Below are 21,005 nucleotides of genomic sequence, written 5' to 3' on the forward strand. Positions count from 1 at the left end.
GAATCATAAGAAAATGTTCTTTGTAGGAAACTGCCCAGCTGCTTTCCAAAGTGGCTGTGCCATTGTGCATGCCCACCTTCAATGAATGAGTTCTTGTTGCTCCACATCCTCACCAGCATTTCGCATTGGCAGTGTTTCATGTTTTAGCCATTTTAATAGATATATAGTAGTATCTCATGGTTGTTTTTATTTGCAGTGCCCTGATGACGTACAATGTTGAGCATCTTTTCCTGTGCTTATTTACCATCTGTATTTCTTCTTTGGGAAGGTGTCTATTCAGACATTTTGCCTACTTTTTAATTAGGTTGTTTTTTTATTGTTGAATTTTAAGAGTGCTTTGTATGTTTTTTATACCCTCCTTTATCAGATAGGTGTTTTGCAAAGATTTTCTCCCAATCTTTGGCTTGTCTTCATTCTCTTAACAGTATCTTTCACAGAATAAAACTTTCTAATTTTAATGAAGTCCAACATATCAATTTTTTCTTTCATAAACCATGGTTTTGATGTTGTATTTAAAAAGTTGTCACCAAACCCAAGATCACCTAAATTTTCTTCTATGTTATCTTCTAGGGTTTCCTAGTTTTACATTTTACCTTTAGGTCTATGATCCATTTTGAGTTACTCTTTGTGAAAGGTACAAGATCTCCGTCTAGATGCCCTTGTTTGCAGGTGGATGTACATTTGTTCCTGCACCATGTGTTGAAAGACTGTCCTTTCTCCACTGAGTTGCCGTTGCCTCTTTGTCAAAGATCATACATTTGTATGGGTCTGTTTCTGGGCTCTCTGTTTTGTTGTATTGGTCTAATTGTCTGTACTTTTGCCAGTGCCACACCATCTGGATTACTGTAGCTGCATGGTAAGTCTTGAGGTCGAGTAGTCAGGTGGTTTGCTAGAGCTGCCATAACAAATCCTACAGACTGAGAGGCTCAAACAACAGAAACTTTATTTTCTCGCGGCTCTGGAGGCCAGAATCTAGGATCAAGGTGTCAGCAGGGTTGGTCTCTTCTGAGGCCTCTGTACTTAGCGTGTAGCTGGCCCTGTTCTCCTCTGTCTGTGCACATGTCTGTGTCCATATGTCCTCTTCTTACAAGGACACCAATCATATTGGATTAGGGCCCGTCCTAAAGACTCATTTTAACTTAATTATCTTTTTAGAGACCTTGTCCAAAACAGTTATATTCTGAGGGAATGGGACTCTAGGGCTTCAAGAGAGGAATTTGGGGGGAACATAATTCAGCCCATAGCAGGCAGTATCAATTCTCCAAATTTGTTCTTCTCCTTCAATATTGTGTTGGGATTCTAGGTCTTTTGCCTTTCCATATAAACTTTAAAATCAGTTGGCCAGTATCCACAAAAGAACTTGCTGAGGTTTTTATTGGGCTTGCATTGAATCTTTAGATCACATTGGAAAGAACTGAAATCTTGACAGCATTGGCTTGTTGACAGTCTTATCCCTAAGACTAGGCCCCCTTGGAGGTTTGTAATCTCACGACTTGTCCACACTGAGCTCTAGCAATTTGTCATTTACAGTGTAGGTTTTTCCTCTAGCACTGGTTCCTGAGGCGTTCTTGTTCCCAGGCTTCTGCTGTCGTGAATTATGATTCTCTATATCTGCCTATCATTCCTACAATTTAGGGGGCAGTGGTGGCCCTGTGACCTCAGTGCTCTGAGAGATCTTAGCAAAGTTGTTGCTTTTCAGTTTGTTCAGCTTTTTTCTTGTTGTGGGGATAGGAATGACAAGTTTTAGCCTCCATTTATTCAAAACCAGAAATCAGAAGTCTCCAAGGTACTTTTTATTATTGTAACATTATCATTAACAAAATTAAGCATTGGTTCCTTATTCTACAGAAGGAACTGAGTTAGGTATAATATATTGTGTCTTGAAACTGGCAAGAATCTTATTTTGCCAAAAATGATATCTATGAAAATATTTCTGTATTTGCATCATAGATTTTCAAAATGTATGTGCCCTAGAGCGTTGATTAGGCCTTTGTGGTTCTAACGAGTGCCTCTGGGATTGCCAGTTTGCGTTGTGGGTGAGAGGGAAGCAAAGGGCAAGAGAAAGAGTACGCTTGGTATCCTTACCCTACTTGAACAGAGCGAGTCTGTTTCATAGATCTCATTGAAGTAGGGGTTGGACAACTAAAAAGTATTGAGGTCCACTGCCCTTGAGTATTAGATGAATGCTGTCCTAGTGTTGTCTGCCACAGGCTGCATGATAGCTGGAACTGTCTCATGAAAAACTTCTTTACAGAGTTGAGTAACAAAGTTGTTGGGGAAGGCCTCCAAGGTAGACTCATTTATTTACTGCAAAGCGTAATGCTGGAATGAACAAATGCCTCTTTATTCAGGATTTTAGAAACTCAATTAAAATATAATTAGTTTATCCCGAGGAGCTCAGACCTTCACAAATGGAATATTTTTGAGGTATTAATTAACTGACGTATCAAAAAATCTACAGCATGGGCATACCTTTATTAACTGATGGTTATGTTTTCTTGATGGAATCTGTAGATGTCAGTGCATCCTGGCTCATTAATAACAGTTGGAGTTAACCAGCTTATTACCTTATATTTTTTTTTAAATTCAGATGCATTTGCATATTTAATTTCAGGGTTTTTTTTGGGTTTTTTTCTTCTTCTTCTTCTTCTTTTTTTTGCTGAAGAAGATTCAGCTTGAGCTCACGTCTGTTGCCAATCTTCCTCTGTGTGTTTTATGTGGGTCGCTGCCACAGCATGGCTACTGATGAGTGGTGTAAGTTTGCACCTGGGGACCAAACCCGGAACACCGAAATGGAGTGTGCTGAACTTAACTACTCGGCCACGAGGCCAGTCCTCTGATTTGGTTTTGTTTTGTTTTAATTTAACTTTGTACCATAGAGCATTGGGGAATGGCTAGGATAAGATTTTAGGCTTTTCTCTTTCTGCAGCATACGTCCAAACTGAGCAGAAAGAAGTATCTTTCATTCGTCTAGCAGCCACATATAATTATGCTTGGTTCTGCATGGTGAGGAGGTGTCTGGAAGGGCAGCAGAGGCAGGTGCACAAGCTTTAGATCATTCATATCATAAGAAGTTGTTTGTAAACATGGGTACCACAGTGTAGTAGTCTTAGTTTAAATCAGTTCAGAAAAATACTTAGAAGCCTGCAGTGTATAAAGAAAATAAGTAAAACATGATTCTTGCACAAGAAAAGTATATACAGTAGTAGAAGAGATTATACAACTATGCAAAAATCAATACAAGACGAAATATTCAAAGTACAATAAGAAGCACAAAGCGCTATGGGACTCATAGAGAGATGCCACCTCTGTTTGAAAGCAAATTAGAAGATTGGGAAGGAAGATAACATTTGTATTAACCTGAAAGAACCTGGAAAGAAGATCTATCAGTTAGGAAATGGTTCAGATGCACGGAATAGTAGACTTCACTGATAGAAATTTTAATCAATAGGACTTGATGTTTCAAGCAGAACAGGAAGTCTGGACGTAAGCAGCTGCTGGTGTCAGTTCAGTGGTTCTGTAATGTCAGGGTCCCGTTTCTGTAATTTTCTGAGACTTTACCTCCTACTTCTTGCCTCACGATCATAAGATGGTGGCTGCAGCTCCAACTACCAGTCTACAGTCCAGGAAGAAAAAGGGATTGAGGGAAGGAGAAGAGGAAACCTTACCTGATAGTCCTCTGCAGACTTCTGTCTACGACTCATTGGCCAGAACTTTGCAAATTGCCACCTGGCTGCTGGGAGTCCGGGAAGGTGAGTTCTTAGGTGTTCCTATTGCCCCTCTCCAGACAGAATCAGAAGAGGTTGAGGTAAAAAGAGGAGCAGGAATGAATCATGTGTTACTTTGAGGGAGAGAGAGAGTGGAAGTTAAAGATACAAAGAGTGGACGAGGCTGTGTCCTGCAGAGGCTTTGCTGCCAGGCTGAGGACTCGGTTAAGTCAGAGGCAGTGGGGAGCTGGGGCAGCTGAGCACAGGAGTGACGTCGTGGATGCCCACTCACAGCGTTTTAGTTTTCTGAACAAAATGATTTTAAATGTATTTCATAAAGAATTTACTATAGATATATTTTTAAATTGTGCTATTATGTTATGGTCACTGTCAGCTATAAATTAACCCTGTTGAGGCAATTCTCTAAAGTGGGTCATTTTTCTAATAGTGTTCACCGTGGCACCAGAATATTGATTCCATAAAGTCCACTCAGTCTAGGAATCTGTATAAAAAACTCTCAAATTTGGGATTTTTCCCAAAAAATATGAGTGACTGAACTCACTATCTGTAATGGAAACAGATACAATTTGTTACACAAAGTCACGTTATTAAATGTCCCCTTTCTTCCTTAGTCAGGAACAGCACTACCCGTCTAGAGTGACCGCGCGATTTGTGCCTTTGTGGAATTTGGGAAGTGTTGGTGACCAGGCCAGGACAACAGGAAGGGCCAGGGCTTGCCAGCGTGGCCACAGGGATGGCGGAGGTGTAGCTTGACATCTCCTCTGGGCCCTCACGTCGCACCTGCCCCAGAGGTCGGCCAGCCAGAGGGTCACTGTTTCTCTCCTGAGGTCGGGGGAACCACTCAGCTGTGCTTGTCCTCACATGGCTGTGTGCCCTACAGCTTTCTGTGTCCACCCGCAGTCTCCAGCCATGGTCTCCCTGTGGCCGCACGCTCGCTGTGGGGTTGGCGTGCTTCAGCTCGAAACTGTATTTTCTCATGTTCCTGAGGAAGTGAGGGTGAGGAAACTTTCATTCCATTTTTGTGGGAGAAATCGTTTCCAGCTTGAACTGGGAGCTGAGCACAAATCCCACACTCATGCAGCACTGTCATCTTCACTGAGAGACAACAGTAAGGATCTCCCAGGAAACACTGGCTCGGGACATGCCTGTTGAACCACGTGATGCCCAGGGTCGCACTGTTTTATTTTCACACGCACAGACCAAGCACCGGAGAGGTGACTCCACTACAGTGTCTTATGCTTGTGTAGAATTCTGCGCCTGGTCCGTGTTTACATCTCCTCTCTCTTCCCCATGCCTCCTTTTAAGTATTTCTTCTCATTGGTTTCCCCTATGGTTTACTTACAGACCCTGAATCGTCCTCTTTTCACTCTCTGAGAATTCTTCCTTCTTTTATCCCCCAACGATGATAAGGATGGTTTAGAAAATATTAGCCCCAACAGTTGCCAAGACGTAAGGAGTCTTACAGTGTGCTAGGCGCTGGGCAAGTTACACGTGCCAACTCCCGGAATCTTAACAACAACCCCATATATTGTATTATTATCCCTGGTTTTCATATGTGAGGCGCAGAGAGGTTCAATAACTTAAAGTCACACAGCTAACAAATATTGGAGCCAGGTTTCTAACCTGAGTAGTCTTAATTCCAAATGCATCCGTTCTTAGCCTCTGATCCATTGTCCCTGATCTGCAGAGCTCCTGCTCTCACTGACTGCCTCTTGCATCCTCTGTCCTACTCAATTCTAGGACCAGTTCTAGCAGAGGATTTTTAAGAAACCCAATCTTAGTTGTTTTCGCTAGTCTAGCGTAAAATTTTGTGTAGCCTAGTGTCACCAGCTAAAGTCTTGCAGGTTTGGTGGTCTCTGTGACCCAGCAATATAGGCTTCAACATATCTTATCCAACTCTGCTGCGGTTTCAGCAGAGCTGTTGACAGATCTAAGAGACACTGAACGAAGAGCTGATAGTCCTATACTTGATGTCTGCCAGGATATGAGCGATGGAAGAGGAGGGGGAGTCGTAGGTTACCCTCAGACTCTGAGATTAGTGTCCATTAGTAAGAATCGTAAGTGCCTGTCTGCGTGTTTGTCTTCCCCACTAGCTGCTGGAGTTAGCAAGATGCAGAAGCAGACAGTCTTGCAGCTCTGCCTTGTGCCCGCACTTCCATCCCCAGGATCCTTCCTCTCTGCCTCTGTGCCATCCTACGCACACACACTGGCTTCTCCTCACTGCCCGCTCTCCTGGGCCTGGCCTGCCAGCTGCAGCCCCACACTCATCTTTCCCTGTCTCTCTCTGTTCTGTTTGCTCCTGGTGCTTGTAAAGGTAGCACCTTGGATTCATTGTTCAGTTCTCTCATTTTTGTACATTTTGTACAATGCTATATTGGCTCAATTTAATTAAATATTTTTGAGTTCCTACCATGTGCCAGGCCCTTTGTGAGGATGTAAATACATGTTAACAAACCCCTGCCCATGAAGAGTTCATAGTCTAGTAGAGAAAACTGACGCAAACAAATGACTATGAGCAAGATTGATTGGTACCAAAATAGAGTTAGGTATGAAGTGCAAAGACTAATAATGGGGTAGTTAGTTCTGGCAGTTGTTAAACCATCTTCAGGGAAAGCTACAGAAAGAAGATATTTGAGCTGGATCTTGAAAGTCATTTGGATTATAAACTATTTATGTCCTCATCACTCCCTGTTTACATTATACTTATTTGGATGCTTATCTTGTCTGCTAGACTATAAGTTCCTTGAGGTCAGAAGTTGTATGTTCTGTGCCTTCGTTTCATCCATAATACCAAAGTAGTTCACCAAATGAATATATTTGATACTAACCAAATTATTTTTATTTCTTTATCTTCCCTCTCCTGCAACCAAAGCCCAGACTGTTCAACGTACTTCTTTGCATCTTTCTATCCCATTTCATTTAACATAACGTTAGCCATGCAATGTATTCTTAGAACAGCTTATCTTATGAATGTGTAGTTTCTTTTATGCCGTATCTTCTAAGTAAGCATTGAGATTTTTCTCTGCAACCCTTTATGAGCTTTTATCCTGTCTTGTGTAAGCATGATAAAAATGCAAAGCTAGTATTTTTTTTGCTTGCATACAGCTTATGGAAAACTTTGAAGTTTATGTTTGTTTTCTAGCAGGTCAAAGTATCTGAGGTTTCAAGTTGATAAAAATACAGTTTTAAAGCCATGTTAAACTACTATAGTGTTAAAGTTACAAATTGGCAATTGAGTATTATGAATTTTACTCCAGGACAGAATGAAATAGGCTCAAGATCTCATAAATTTCATGAAACACCAATGAGTTTTACCTTAGTGAACATTTAAACCCGTCATCATTTTTGCAAGTTCCAAGGCCAGGGACATTTTAAGATTAAAGATTTAAATGAATTAAAATCATCTTAGAGTGGGGCTGGCCCCGTGGCCGAGTGGTTGAGTTCGCGCGCTCCGCTGCAGACGGCCCAGTGGTTCATTGGTTCGGGTCCTGGGCGCGGACATGGCACTGCTCGTCGGGCCACGCTGGGGCGGCGTCCCACATGCCACAACTGGAGGGACCCACAGCGAAGAATATACAACTATGTACTGGGGCTTTGGGGAGAAAAAGGAAAAAAATAAAATCTTTTAAAAAAAAATCATCTTAGAGTATATTACAATTATTTGCCAAACACATATTTGAGAATCTGCTATATAAGTGACACAGGAGATACAGAAATGAGTATGACAGTATTTTTATTTTGAGTTCACAATTTAGTTATTAGAGGAATTTGTCCCATCTGTGTTACAGAGGAAATTCAATTGGCTAGATATAAATTTCAAAATTGATTAGAAAAGTAGAAAAGACCTCTCTTTAAGAACTTTACCTCAATTCACCGTTTTATAAGCACAATGGCTTACACATAATCTGCCTGTACCATATTTCAGTATATAAATACACACACGCAAGCATAAATTGGTACATTAGGACATAATACTGAAAAGTTTTTAAAAGAAGTTATGCAAAAAGAAAATGTCATAATACAAAGGAAGTTTATTTGAAAAAAGACAGCTCAAAATTGAATAATTTACTCTCCTTGTCCATTTTTTCTACTACGTATTTTCAATTACATCGTTAACTGAAATGGGTTTCACTATGATAGTGCAGTTACTTCAAGAACAGTGAAATGAATTGCAAATATGTAATGGAAGAGTTGAAATTTAACAGATTTGTATCCAATGTTTAATAATTTAGTAGAGACACATCATGAAATGCAGGAATTTTAATGAATTTCATTAATAAAGTTTATTTTGTTTATTTTTTTTAAGATTGGCACCTGAACTAACATCTGTTGCTAATCTTCTCCTTTTTTGTTCCCCTCCTTCTCCCCAAAACCCCCCAGTACGTAGTATATTCTAGTTGTGGGTCCTTCTGGCTGTGCTATATGGGACACTGCCTCAACACGACCTGACGAGCAGTGCCACGTCCGCACCCAGGATCCAAACCGGTGAAACCCTGCGCCACCGAAGCAGAGAGCACAAACTTAACCACTCGGCCACGGGCCAGCCCCTATTTTTGAAATATACTGTTTCTTCCCTATATATTTCTAAATGATCATAGTGCACTAACACATTTATGTTGTGAAAATTACATATTGAATTTTTTCAAGACATTACCACACAACTTCTTTATGGTCTCTCATAATACAATTTCTTTTTCTAATCCTTTGATTAGGCTCCGTCACTTATTACAGATGAAAGCAAGCTCACGTGTGAGAATCTACTTACTTTGTATATCAGTGTTCTGTGATTTATCTTGTCATGTTAGCCTTGATTCCACTAGGGTTAGCATCCTCTTTCTCTTTCAATACCAGTAAGTCTGGTCGCTCTCTTATTATTTATACTAACACTAGTTTCTATTCTGGAATCTACCTGTACCATATTTCTGATCTTTCAGTTTCTGTTGGGGGTTTGTTTTGTTTTATTTTGGTGTATGAAATGTCTTCTAATCTTAATTACCTTAAATGCAAACGTATTCATTATAATTAGATGCAAGCATTTGACTGTTTCGTTAAGACTTCAGTTTATACCTGGATAAGGGGAGAAAGCCCCCCAAGAGAGAGCCAGATCATGTTATTTCCTGAGAGAATGATTTTGGATTCTCTCCCATGGGTGCTGGGGATCCATTTAAGTATTTTCTTCAGGGATTACTGATCAGATTTGTGTTTTGGAACTATCACTCTGGCAGCAGTATGAAAAGATAAACTGGAGGGTCAGCGAGACTGGAGGCAGAGAGTCCAGTTAGGAAAGTGTTGTAAGAGTCCAGGTCATTATCATCATCATGAGCTGGACTAAGGAAAGAACCTGGCAGAAATGAGATAAAATCTAAGATAAAACTTAGTTATTTGGTGAAGGAGAAGGAGGAGGCTGAGGTGGCTCCCAAATTTCTGACTTGAGTGACTCGAGGGGATGGGTGCCTTTTGCTGAAATAAGGACCATACTGACAAGGTGCAGTTGAGACATGCAGGTGGAAGTAACCTGTGAACATTTGAGTGTGTGAATTTGTTCAGGGGAGAGATATGGGCCAGAGATAGAGGTTTGTGAGTCATTATATAAGTGGTAGTTGAAGTGTTTAAAGTAAGTTGGAAAATGTGTTTAGATTCAGAAGAGGAGAAGGCAGAAGAATCCTGTGGAGTAGTCTCATCGAAGTGGAGGGAGACGCATTGATCAATGCATTGAGCAATGAATGGAAAGTCAACAATTGAGTCTGAGATGGAGAAGTCCACTGTGTTTGGCAACATGGGGATCATGGGTGACCATTGACCAGGAAGTTTCAGGGATAGGGGGTACAGAACCTTGATTACGTGCAATTGGTTCAAGAGTGAATGGATTTTGTGATTTTTTTAAAAATATTTAGGAAGTGAATGGGAAGTAAAGAGACAGCAGGTGTCCACTCTGTTCCTGCTTCTTGAATCTGAAACAAAAAAAGAATAACAGGCAGAGGGAGATACAGGAGAGTGTTAGGATTCTTTTGTTTTTCCTACTTATTCCTTGTTGCTTTTGGTTGCCTTCTCATGAGTTAATGTTAAACTTTGTATTTTTCTATAATTAATCATTCTATAATTCTTTGGTTAGTGGCATAAGTTTGAAAAAATCAGGGTTGCCCCTAAGCCAAATTAAATATAAATACTAAATTGTGTGATTTCCATGAATGCACGGGATTAAAAAATATTTATGACAGAAATATGTAAAATCATGATTGAATAAAAAGAAGACATTGACAGCATGTTGGATAAATGTGAGCTATCTTACAAATGATTTTTAAATGAGGCCATCTGTTAAAGCTTGCTGATGCTCTCAGTCTGGAGCAAGAGGTTATTTATGTTTTCACGGAAATCAGGCTTTAACCAAAATACTTTAGAAAAAACAGATGCCTTATAGAAATTCACTATTCCTAAAATAATTACAACCCTCTAAATGTTAACATCTCTTCCTACAAAGAATGGTGTTATGCTAATACTGTTTATATAGATGAATGTGAAATTGTTGTATCATTGCTCTAATGCGATGCAATGGTTTCTCCCTACCCCACCCCCAACCTCACCCCGAGGAGATACATGCCTGCTTACCAGGACCAATTTTCTACTTATTTAGCCAAAAATAATTGACCTTTGAAAGTCGTAACCCAAGTAGTTGCATTCAGAGGAATATCTAGAGACAAACCTAATCTTTCAGGCATCCTCTCCGCCACTCTTACAGTCCTTTTTGACCCCCTGGAGTCTTAGCAGATACATTGACGTAAAGGGAATTTCATAATAGAATATAGCCATCCTGTCCTGTTTCATTTATGTTGAAGATGAAGAGTTAGTAATATTTTGCTATAAATGAACTTCCAGTGTTACTAGTGTTTCATTGCTGTCTGTAGTCCCTCACTTGTAAAGAGTGAATAGCATGTGCAGAAGTGCCTGGAGGCAGAGAAACCATGGGTTCCTAACTCCTGCATCCATGTTAGATTGAGTCTACATGAAGAAGGTCAAATTTGGGAGGGTTAGAGAAAAAAAATTGAAAAGACTTCTTATTTGCAGCTTTCATCATTACCAGGAGAGCAGTAGATTAGATACAGACTAATATTTTTGGTTTCTCTAATTTAGGGGATTTTGTTAACTGCCACTGAGTGGAATGCTGAACCTGTGGCATCTAAGCGCCTTGCTCAGGGCTCACTGTGGTCGTTGAGAAGCTTTTAGACGTAGACTCTTCATTTAGTACACTAAAGTGTATTTAATTATTAAATATTGAAAGTATTATTAATTGGTGTCTTCTTGTCCTTTGAGAATGCTTTTAGCTTCAACAGGTTCTTACTTACTTAAAAATCGTGGCTTACCCGCTCAGACAATACATCTCTTTTCTCCTTCCTAACTGTTCTTTGGGTTGAAGCATTTGTCAGAAGGGAGGAGGGAAGAAGAACTAGAGAATTACATATGTCAGAGCCCCTGCCTGGCTCCTTGCTCATGGTAGGAAGTCTCTGCCCACTAATTTCTCGTCTTGCGTTCTCTGTGCTCTATAAAGTATGGCATCATGATTTAAAGTGAGGCTCTGCAGTCCGATGGCCTGAATCTGAGAGCTGGCTCCACCACTTGTCGGTTGTGTGAGCCTGGCAAATGATGCCTCTCTGCCCCAGTTTCCTCCTCCCTTAAATAGAGATTGTTGTCATCTCATGGGTGGCTGTGAGGATTAAATAAGTTAGTATATTTAATAGGCTTGGCACAAGGCCTGATGGCTTATGGTGGTGGTGGTGGTTTTTCACGCAGACAGAAGAGCATTGCTCTGCTCTTGGAAACCAGGAGGAGTGCTCATTACCAGGCGGTAATTCTACCCTCTGCAGTCTTTTATACACCAGGTGATCCCTGTGAAATGGCACCAAGATGTCACTCCTCTCATGAAGGAAGGAAAAGAAAATACCATGTGCTTTCACAAGCATTATCTCATTTAATCCTCAGAAAAATTCCTGCAAAATAAGATTATTAGCCAGTTTTCACATGGTGAGAGACCTGAAGCCATACACAAGATCAAATGGCTCCTGGATAACAAAGTCAAGATTTAGTCAGAGGGGTAGCTGACTCAGAAGCCCACCTGTTTCCACCCTACTCGACTGGCTAAATTGCCAACGTTTGGGGCGCAACTGTTTTCCTCCCTTTGTAGATGTGGCAGATTCCGGTCCATCCATCTGCCTGTCCTCCCTTCAAGTGAGAGACGCACGGAGTAGACGCTCAAATAGTGCTGGTCATTGACCAGGCAAATACTTCTACGTTTCCCCAAAAAGAAAATACACATTTTGCATCTTTAATATTGCAATGGTTTATTTGTGCTAAAATATGACCTTCTATGACTTTGTGGAAGAGTAAAAATAGAACTTCATATGTGAGACAGAGTTATCCCGGTTTGACCTATATCATCTCCTGCTGAATCGGTTACAAAGTCTGAGTTAATGAGAAAGTATAGTTCTAGTAGCTTCCTATTCTCATTCTCTTATGATCCTTTTTATTTCTTTAAATGAAATGTTGGCCCTGGAATTCTTGCCTTTGGCCAAAAACAATAAAATTCTTAGCTGGTAATAACTTTGTTTGAAAATAAGAAGGCTGCATGAATGATAATTATTTTCCACCTAAGATAATAGTAAGTGTTTATATATGTAGGGCACTTATATCATAGGGGATACACCAGAATACCATTTGGTACCTTCCCAAATTCTTCCCACAGAAAGAATCAAATTTCAAAGTAAAATTATCTTTAGTGCATCTTTTCCAAACTGATGCACAGCTAAATGAGGATACTATTGTTATTCTGCTCAGCTAAATCACGTTCTTGCATTGAAACCCTTCCATGCTTATCCTGCTAATGCCAGTCATTCTGGAAACTCCACCATTCCATCTATCCCTCCGGCCACGCTGATGTCTCTATACAGCTGTACATTTGGGTATATACGCATCTTCTGTGTTTATATATTTGTTTTGCTTTCCTCATGGAACAGAACAGAAGTCTCTTCCACTAGCTAGTTGTGTAACATAGTTATGCAACCTTGGGAAAGTTACCTGACCTCACTGTGCCTCATCTTTTAATCTTTAGTGTGTCAGCCGCAGTAGCCATTGCTATATATGTCTAGTTTAATTTGTCTTCCTGTAAATGTAAGAGAGAGGCTGAAGAGCTGAAGTCGCTTTACCAAGCATCAGAGCCAGATTTCAAACACACTTCCATTTCAAACTTCTGCTGTGCACTATCAAAGCCTACTGCCTCCTCCACTCTCACTGCTTCTACAGCATTAATCTGGGGAAAGGAATTTTCGCACTACTCTCTCCACTCACACTCCACTCTGCTCTCAGTTTTCTGCTCTTGAAGGTGACAATGTGTAATGTCCCACTAAATAGCTGTCAACCTCTTTTCTACCCCAGCATGCCTGAGCAGTATGGCACCCTTGCATTAGTGGCTTAACATGGGTTCTCAGAAGACATGCTTCAGGATCTGGGTGATAAGGAGCAAGGATAGTTTGAAGAATCCTCTTCCTTTGAGGGGATCTAAATGTGTTCTGAGATGTAACAGTCCAGAGTATTGGCAAGACACCATTGTAAATACTTTCCTCATTTTAACTCATTTAATCCTCATAAGAACTGAAGTTAGGTATGTCATTATCATTTTACTGATTAAGGGACTGAGATGCAGAGAAGTTAAGTATATTGCCTGGCTTATTGCTCAGTTTTTTGCAAAGATAAACTGCATACTCAAAGCTGGCCTGGGAAGAACCCCTGGTTAAAAACTGCAGACTGTAAATTACTCCTTCTGCCTCCATCCTCACTTCTTTCCAAGTGTCAGTTTCCTTACAGGCTCCTGAGCAAATGCCCTTTGACTTCTACGCACAAACAGATACTTGAGAAATGTTACCTGGTTGGCTGCCCTGAAAAAGGGAATCTTTGAAACAACTAAATCAGTTGGCAAGAATGTGTAATAGGACTTAAGAGTGCAGACTCGAGCTCTCCAGGCCTGTCCTTCCACTTACGAGTTCTGTTCATGTAGGCAAGCTATTTCACCTTTTTCCTTCTAGTAAAATTGGGACAACAAGAGCATTAGCCTCATGAGACGGCTGTGAGGATAAACTCAGAAAATGCTGTGAGTACATGGTACACATAGCACACGACTCCCATAGGAAATGGCAGTCATTACTAGTGATGCTTAAGGTCTTCTCTGCTGAGCAGGTGGTCTCATGTGCTTTCTTATTTGAGACCTTTTTAAACTAATTCTGGGGGTCTTTATTTTGGAAATTACTTTAATTCTTTAGAACACCAAAATACCATTTGGTACCTTCCCAAACTTCCTACATTAAGACTTAAAAAGTCTTAACATTAAAGAGCAGCTGCATCTCAAGTTGCATTTCCAGTAGCCCAACAGAGCGAGTTAGTACAGATCACTTAAATGATACCCAGTCATAAGTACCTCTGTTTTCATTGGTCTCTTTTTCAGAATACCTTTTTTGTTATGAACCTTATGAATTTAAAATATGACTAAAGATTAATTTCTTAATATATATATTATGTGTTCTGAGCCTGTTAATTCTTTAAGGAAATTAAGGGAAAAAATAATGAAGCCATGTTATACAGGTACTTAATTTTTTTTAATCTGTGGTAGTAGTGTGGTAATTAATGCTTATTTTATGCAAACTAGACTATATCTGTTAACAGACGCATTACTGTCAGGAAAATATTACTTGTCTTAATTATCAGTAATGAAGCAGGGATAAGCTGCTCTCTTAGATATAATATATCTAGTGACCTTTTCAGTTAGAGGTTGTGCTGGAAGGTATCAGTTTCACAAATTATGCCTCATTCAGCTTCTGGCCTTTGTGTAGATGAATGTTTTGTGCATGAGTTTTAAATTCGGGCGTAAATTGTGTTTGGTGTTTAAAATTGATTTAGTGTCTTGCTTTTAGTACATCATTTTCTCGTTTATAAAGCCTCAATTTTATCTTCAAGCTTAAGAAAATAGTCCATAGTAAATTTAGGACTGCTTTACTAACTGCCCATGTTTTTTTAACCTTAGCAAACAAATCGTTATATATATTTCCACTTGTTTAACCAAAGGACAAGTTTCTTTGTTGCTTTTGAATTTGGGACAATAAGCACAATATTTATAATGACAATTTTGAAGTAAGAGCATAAATATTTATAACACCATTTTTCCTAATTAGATTTCCTGAGATGACACAAAGCTGGTTATTTTGATAGACTTTCTGATATCTCTTAATCAGCCTCTTAGTGAATAATAAATATCTTATCTCTGGGTACTGAAACATCATTCAAGAACTCATAAATTTAGTCTTGTATTCAAACCAATAGGAGAAATGTCATATGTTTTAGGTAATTAAAGTAAGGATTTAAGTGGTGGGGGTTGAAGTGAGAAAGCAAGGAAACAAAAAGTGGTTTTCAAATTTTTAAGCCATGGAACCCTTTCTTTATCTAAACTCTTATTCAGAAGCCCAATAATGAAATCTGAAAAATTGGAGCTGCTCTGCTAGAATGGAAAGATTCCTACAGTAACTTGAAAGAACCCAGGGAGCTCAAGGAGCAGAGTTTTGATGCCATGATCCTTACATCGTATTATTAACAGAGCCCAGATACCAGAGCAGGAGAGAAGGGGACAGACCATCTTTTTCAGCCTTTCATTTTATGGTGAGGCACCTAAAATCCAAAGATACAAAGTAACCAACCTAAGGTCACGTGGTCAGTAAGTGCTGTCATCTAAAATCTAAAATAATTACAGTGCTTCTAGGGCCGGCCCAGTGGCGCAGTGGTTAAGTGCCCACGTTCCGCTTCGGCAGCCCGGGGTTCACCAGTTCGCATCCCGGATGCGGACATGGCACCGCTTGGCAAGCCATGCTGTGGTAGGCATCCCACATATAAAGTAGTGGAAGATGGGCATGGATGTTAGCTCAGGGCCAGTCTTCCTCAGCAAAAAGAGGAGGATTGGCAGCAGATGTTAGCTCAGGGCCAATCTTCCTCAGAAAAAAATAAATAAATAAAATAAAATAATTACAGCACTTCTAGTGGTGGAATCTTTTCTTTACTCTTTGTTGCCTTACTACTGTAGTGATGAATTTTGAAAACTCTTCATTTAAAGAATAGTTTCTGAAGTGTTCTAATCTTTGCGTTAAAAAAAGTAAGCCTTAGATATCCATTTTCAAGGACACAGTAAAGTCCTGCCGTCCCACAGCACTGCCTCCTTACTCTTGCCCCGTGCTGCTCTTGGGATAGTGTGGAACGGTGGGCGCTGGCTCTCCACTCTGGCCTTGCAGAAGAGCAGGAGCAGGCCCGGGTCAGCAGACAGGAATCCTCCTGTGCTGGACTCACATTCTTTCCTTCCTCCAAGGCGTCCTCACGCGTGGTGCTGCCTGTGGCTGGAATGTCCGTGTGTCGGCAGCGGCTCTGCCTCCTCCCACTCTGGTCCCAGCCAGGCTGACTTCTGTTTCTCCTTCAGGCTACAATTGAAATGTCACTGCCTCCTTCAGGGCTTCTCTGATCCATCCCACTAAGTCTGAATTAGGCATCTCTGGTCTGTGCTCTCAGAGCACTCTGGACTTCACCACAGCAGTAACCGCTCTGTACCACACTCGCTTGTGTCATCCCTTCTGTGTGCTCAGATTCCTGGTGTCTTGCTCACCGTTGAATCCCCAAAGCCTAGGAGAGTTTCTGACTTGCAGCTAGCGCCCCGTGTTTATCAGGGAAGGAAGGGAGGGATACAGACTCCACTTCTTCCTCCAGCCTGTTGACATAAACTGGTTTCTCACTGAGGAGCAGCCTCTGACTTGTGTGTGATTTTGAAAGAGTCACCCGTCTCTTGGTCTTTGTGTCCCTTTCCAGTAGGAGATCAGCACCTCCTGTGCCCAGCTTTTGTCTTCCTCCTACTGCAGGGAAAGTGTTCTCTATCAGAGCTTTCTTCTCAGTTTCTGGAAGTCCTGTTTTCCTTCAGATACCAGATTAAGGAGGCATCTCTTGGAAACTAATTTCTTAAGACTCACCTTGCTTTTGGGGCTGGCCCAGTAGTGTAGTGGTTAAGTTCACATGCTCTTTTTCGGCAGCTCCAGAGTTCATGAGTTCACATCCCAGGTGTGGACCTACAAACAGCTCATCAAGCCATGCTGTGGCAGTGTCCCACATACAAAATAGAGGAAGACTGGCACAAATGTTAGCTCAGCGACTATATTCCTGAAGCAAAAAGAGGAAAGTTGGCAACAGATGTTAGCTCAGAACCAATCTTCCTCACCAAAAAAATATAAAAGAAAATATTACTTTTTCCCCAGGTCCCAAGAAATTGAATAGTGGGCCACCTCCTTCATTTACAAACAAGCACATGGACTTTTAATGGTTGTAACTTTCTTTTTTTATTTTATTTTATTTTATTTTGCTTTTCCTCCCCAAATCCCCCCAGTACATAGCTGTGTATTTTAGTTGTGAGTCCTTCTAGTTGTGGCATGTGGGATGCTGCCTCGACATGGCCTGATGAGTGGTGCCATGTCCGCACCCAGGATCCGAACCAGTGAAACCCTGGGCCGCCGAAGCGGAGTGTGTGAACTTAGCCACTTGGCCACGAGGCTGGCCCCAGTTGTGACATTCTTTAAATGAAGTATTTTTAGTTATTCTTGGGAACTTTAGGGTTTTATGTCCTTGTTTTATCTTTGAGAATGACCCTTATGCATCTCATAATTTAACACGTGTACCATGTAACCACGATGGAATTATTGTCTACAATTTAAATTGTCTAAACATATTTCTGTCAAAAATGAGGAATTTAAATACAATGAATCGGGGTCTCATCAAAACCACTTCCACTCTTCCAATGATCAATTACATGATTTTCTGTTGGCAAGAGCAGCTTGATGAGGTGAACAGGAGCGGGAGGTGGGGGATGAGGCGAGAGAATCGTCCCAGTCATTTTTTTAGAAAGTTGAGAGAGAAAAGGTTAAGCTGGAGAAAAAGACCCATTGAACTTCAGTGGTGATTCTACACATAGCAGAAACGAAATGCTTTAAGGGTGTTTGGGGGAAAATAATGCATGCACATAGCCGAACAGCAGTTTATATTTAACGCAACTAAACGGTCACATTTTCAAGTGAAGTACGCCCTGGTGTTGGAACAGCTGTTCTGTCTAAGTCAGATCTGAGTGCTGTTGCGTAGCCTTCCCAGCTGTGGCGGGGGTGGTTTGTTAGTTTAATTCAGTATAAAATATGCATAGCATACTTAAATTTGAGACTTTAAACACATATTTGTATTAAACTGATAAATTTTAGTCACATAAGCCTATTTTAGGTAATCTCTTTATCTTTCTGTGAGTTATTTATTGTTCTTAACTATACTGTATGCTTGAGCAGATTTTAAATAATTAAAATATTCTTCCAAAGCCTTTCCATTTAATTCATATCTTTTTTTACTTTTGTATTAGGAATGAACAAAAAAATAGACATTTTCGATACATATACTTGTAATTGCATTGGTGTATTTGTAGGAAAATTTAAATTATATTTTTCCTATATTTCTTCCTAGCTGATTCTCTGATCCCAACAGAACCTTCTTTGCTAACAGAATCATGGGGATGAAATGAGGAAGAAGTGGTTGCTGTAGGAAAGCAAAATAAAAGACCAGTACTTCTCAGTCTCAGCTTTAAGGCTAAAAAGGGTCAAGATTAAAATACATCTAACCATGTAGTGTGTGAATACAGTGAATAGAATTTGTTCATCAAAGCCTGCTGCACTGGAAGATATTGCTTGACATTTGAAAGAGGTATTTTTAGAGCAAATAAACACAAATGCTCATGGATATATACCACACGTGATGCATACACACATATGCAGGTCAATGTAGAACTAGCCCTAGATTCATCTGTGTGCGCCTGCGTGCTGATGTGCTGTTTACCGACGTAGGTTTCTTAGCTATGTCTTCTGGAGCACTCAGAAGCAATAACAACCTAAGGAGCGCTCCAAGTACACAGACACTGGTCTCCAAGTTTCATCACCCACTAGTAAACTAAGGGAGGGCAGGGAGGGCAGGCCTCTGGCAAAATAGCCGATTCTAGGGCTGGAGCACAGGAAATGTAACGTGAGACTAGAACTTGTGCCAAAAAGTAGGGAGGTATCAAAGAATGATGGGGACATGAGAAAAGACAGGGGAGCCACTTCAAAGAGGACCCTACTAGCCAAATCTGGGAAATTCAATCTTCAAAATAAATAATGGAAATAACCCATTGAGTAAGATGGAAATCCACAAGTCCATACTGAGATAGATACATAGATACCTAGATAGGTGAAAATAGAAACCTCTTCCTTACAGAATACCAACTAACAAACCCTGAAGGAGTGATGAGACTGAAATTACCGTTTAACAGTCATGACTGTGTTCACTTCAGATGGAAGTTGTCAATGCAGGCTAAGGCGGCTGGTGGGTTTGACAAGGTTTGACAAGGAACAGGATATTGACAGAATCTCAGGATATTTCCCGTACAAACTACTAATCAGTTACAAAGGGAAGAATGCTGACTTTGCAGTGGAAAAGCCTGATGAGCTGCCTGACCAGGTGATCAAGGTTGGCATCACGAGAGGTGCGTCACAGGAGGGACTAGACGAGCGCAGGTCGTATTAAGTGGTTTCCCTGCCCAAAAAGCATGATCAAGAGGGAACAGCAGATGCATCTCGGTTTATGTTGGCCTATAGAACAAAAGTCCTGTATTCTTGAAAAGCTGTCAAGGAGGTGAAAGGCAAGTCTCGAGAGACCGAGAATGTTGGAAGAGTGATTTTGCTGGGCGGTTGACAGAGTGTGAACGGAGTCCGTGGATTGACAGCAGTGTTGTGTCAAGGCGGATCCAGACTTGAAGGGTTATAATGGTGATTTTGTAGGAGAATATCTTTGTTTTGGAAAGTACACACTGGAGTATTTAGAAGTGATGGGAGTCCCATCTGCTGCTTGTGCTTAAATGGCTCAGAAAAAGGCTCTTTATGGGTGTGTGTACATGTTTGGAGAAGTGCTTCCGTATTTAAATCAAAAGAGAAAGAGAGATGGAGCGAAAGTGAAATGTTAAAAGTTTGGAAATCCAGGTGAGAGGGATATGGGAATTCTTTGTTCTGTGTTGCATATACTTTTCTATGTTTGAAAATATTTCAAGATAAATTATTCTATCTAATATGTTTATTTAAAAGGTAGTATAGTAAATACTCCATAATCAAATACGTTAATATTTCTGCAATAAAATGTATGAATAGTCACACAAAATAGGATTAATAAAAACTGTGAATAGTTTTATGTCATAGCTTTGTGTCACTTCAGGCCAGATTTTGCCACCAACTGAGTTAAGGTTTTCAGAATTTTTTAGATTTGTGCATTGAGAATAAAAGTTGCGGACCTGAGTAAGGCATCTGAGGCCCAGATAAGTAAGTTTTCCAGTCTCACACGGAGAGTAACAGAACCAAGTCCAGAACCACAGTCTCCTGATTCCCCATCCAGGAGCCCTTGGTTGACAGCTGATGACAGATTACCGAGGCAAGATAGGGACGTTTGTGTTCAAATTCTGACCTTTGGGCGTCATTCAGGAAACTGTCCGATTTACAAAATGCCGCTTAGAGCTACATCATTAGTTTCATCAAGAGGACATGTTCCATGTTGCAATTGTCAAATGCATCCCAGAGAAATACAGGAACCTTTGTCCTCCCGTTGCCTGTATCCTGGGTGGTAGGATAAATGGAGGAGTGAGTAGATTTCTGCCTCTCCTTTCTGCCTCTCATCCCTGTCCTGACTCTCTTAACTCTCAGGTTTCCTTCCTCTTTGCGGGGTCATAGCAGACTTGCACATCAGTCACTTTTTCCTAATGTGGGCCACCGATCACTGAATATCCCTGATGCCTGATGTGTTTTAAAGTTGCAAATAGCCATTGACTTGAGCTGCTGGATAAGAAAATGATCTTTCCTGGATCCCACATCCCCCCATACCATTTTGGGTATAGTTAAGGATTTTGTACTCAAGCATTTCCTTTTCCTTTTTTTAATGTCCTTTTCTCACTGGGAAAAGGAAATATTCTTAGATATTTTCAGCTATATCACCATTATAAATTAGTCCACTTTGAGGGCTGAATAGTATTCTGTAGAGTGTCACAATTGCTTACTTGGGTTTTCAGTAAGCTTCCTGTATCTTCTGTCTCCTTAAACTCTTATTGTTCAAATCCTTTCTGGAAGACTTTCTGGTAATAACTGAGAAGTGCTGCCGTTTTGCTACTTA

The 21,005-nt window shown here is 40.5% G+C and overlaps 1 protein-coding gene across 6 annotated transcripts in view; it reads left to right on the top strand.

The window, feature by feature from the left end:
- ELP4 (elongator acetyltransferase complex subunit 4) overlaps window positions 1-21,005 on the top strand; it is a 234,730-nt gene that overhangs the window by 149,686 nt on the left and 64,039 nt on the right. For 2 of the 6 annotated variants that reach the window (XM_023646565.2, XM_070274965.1), the window contains one exon: window positions 3,590-3,752. The exons of the other annotated variants lie outside the window; for them this stretch is intronic. In XM_023646565.2, the coding sequence (XP_023502333.1) occupies window positions 3,590-3,752 (163 nt within the window). The remainder of the gene's footprint in view (window positions 1-3,589; window positions 3,753-21,005) is intronic. 6 annotated transcript variants of the gene reach the window in all.

Source organism: Equus caballus, chromosome 7, assembly GCF_041296265.1.
Source record: "Equus caballus isolate H_3958 breed thoroughbred chromosome 7, TB-T2T, whole genome shotgun sequence".
Classification (NCBI taxonomy): Eukaryota; Metazoa; Chordata; class Mammalia; order Perissodactyla; family Equidae; genus Equus; species Equus caballus.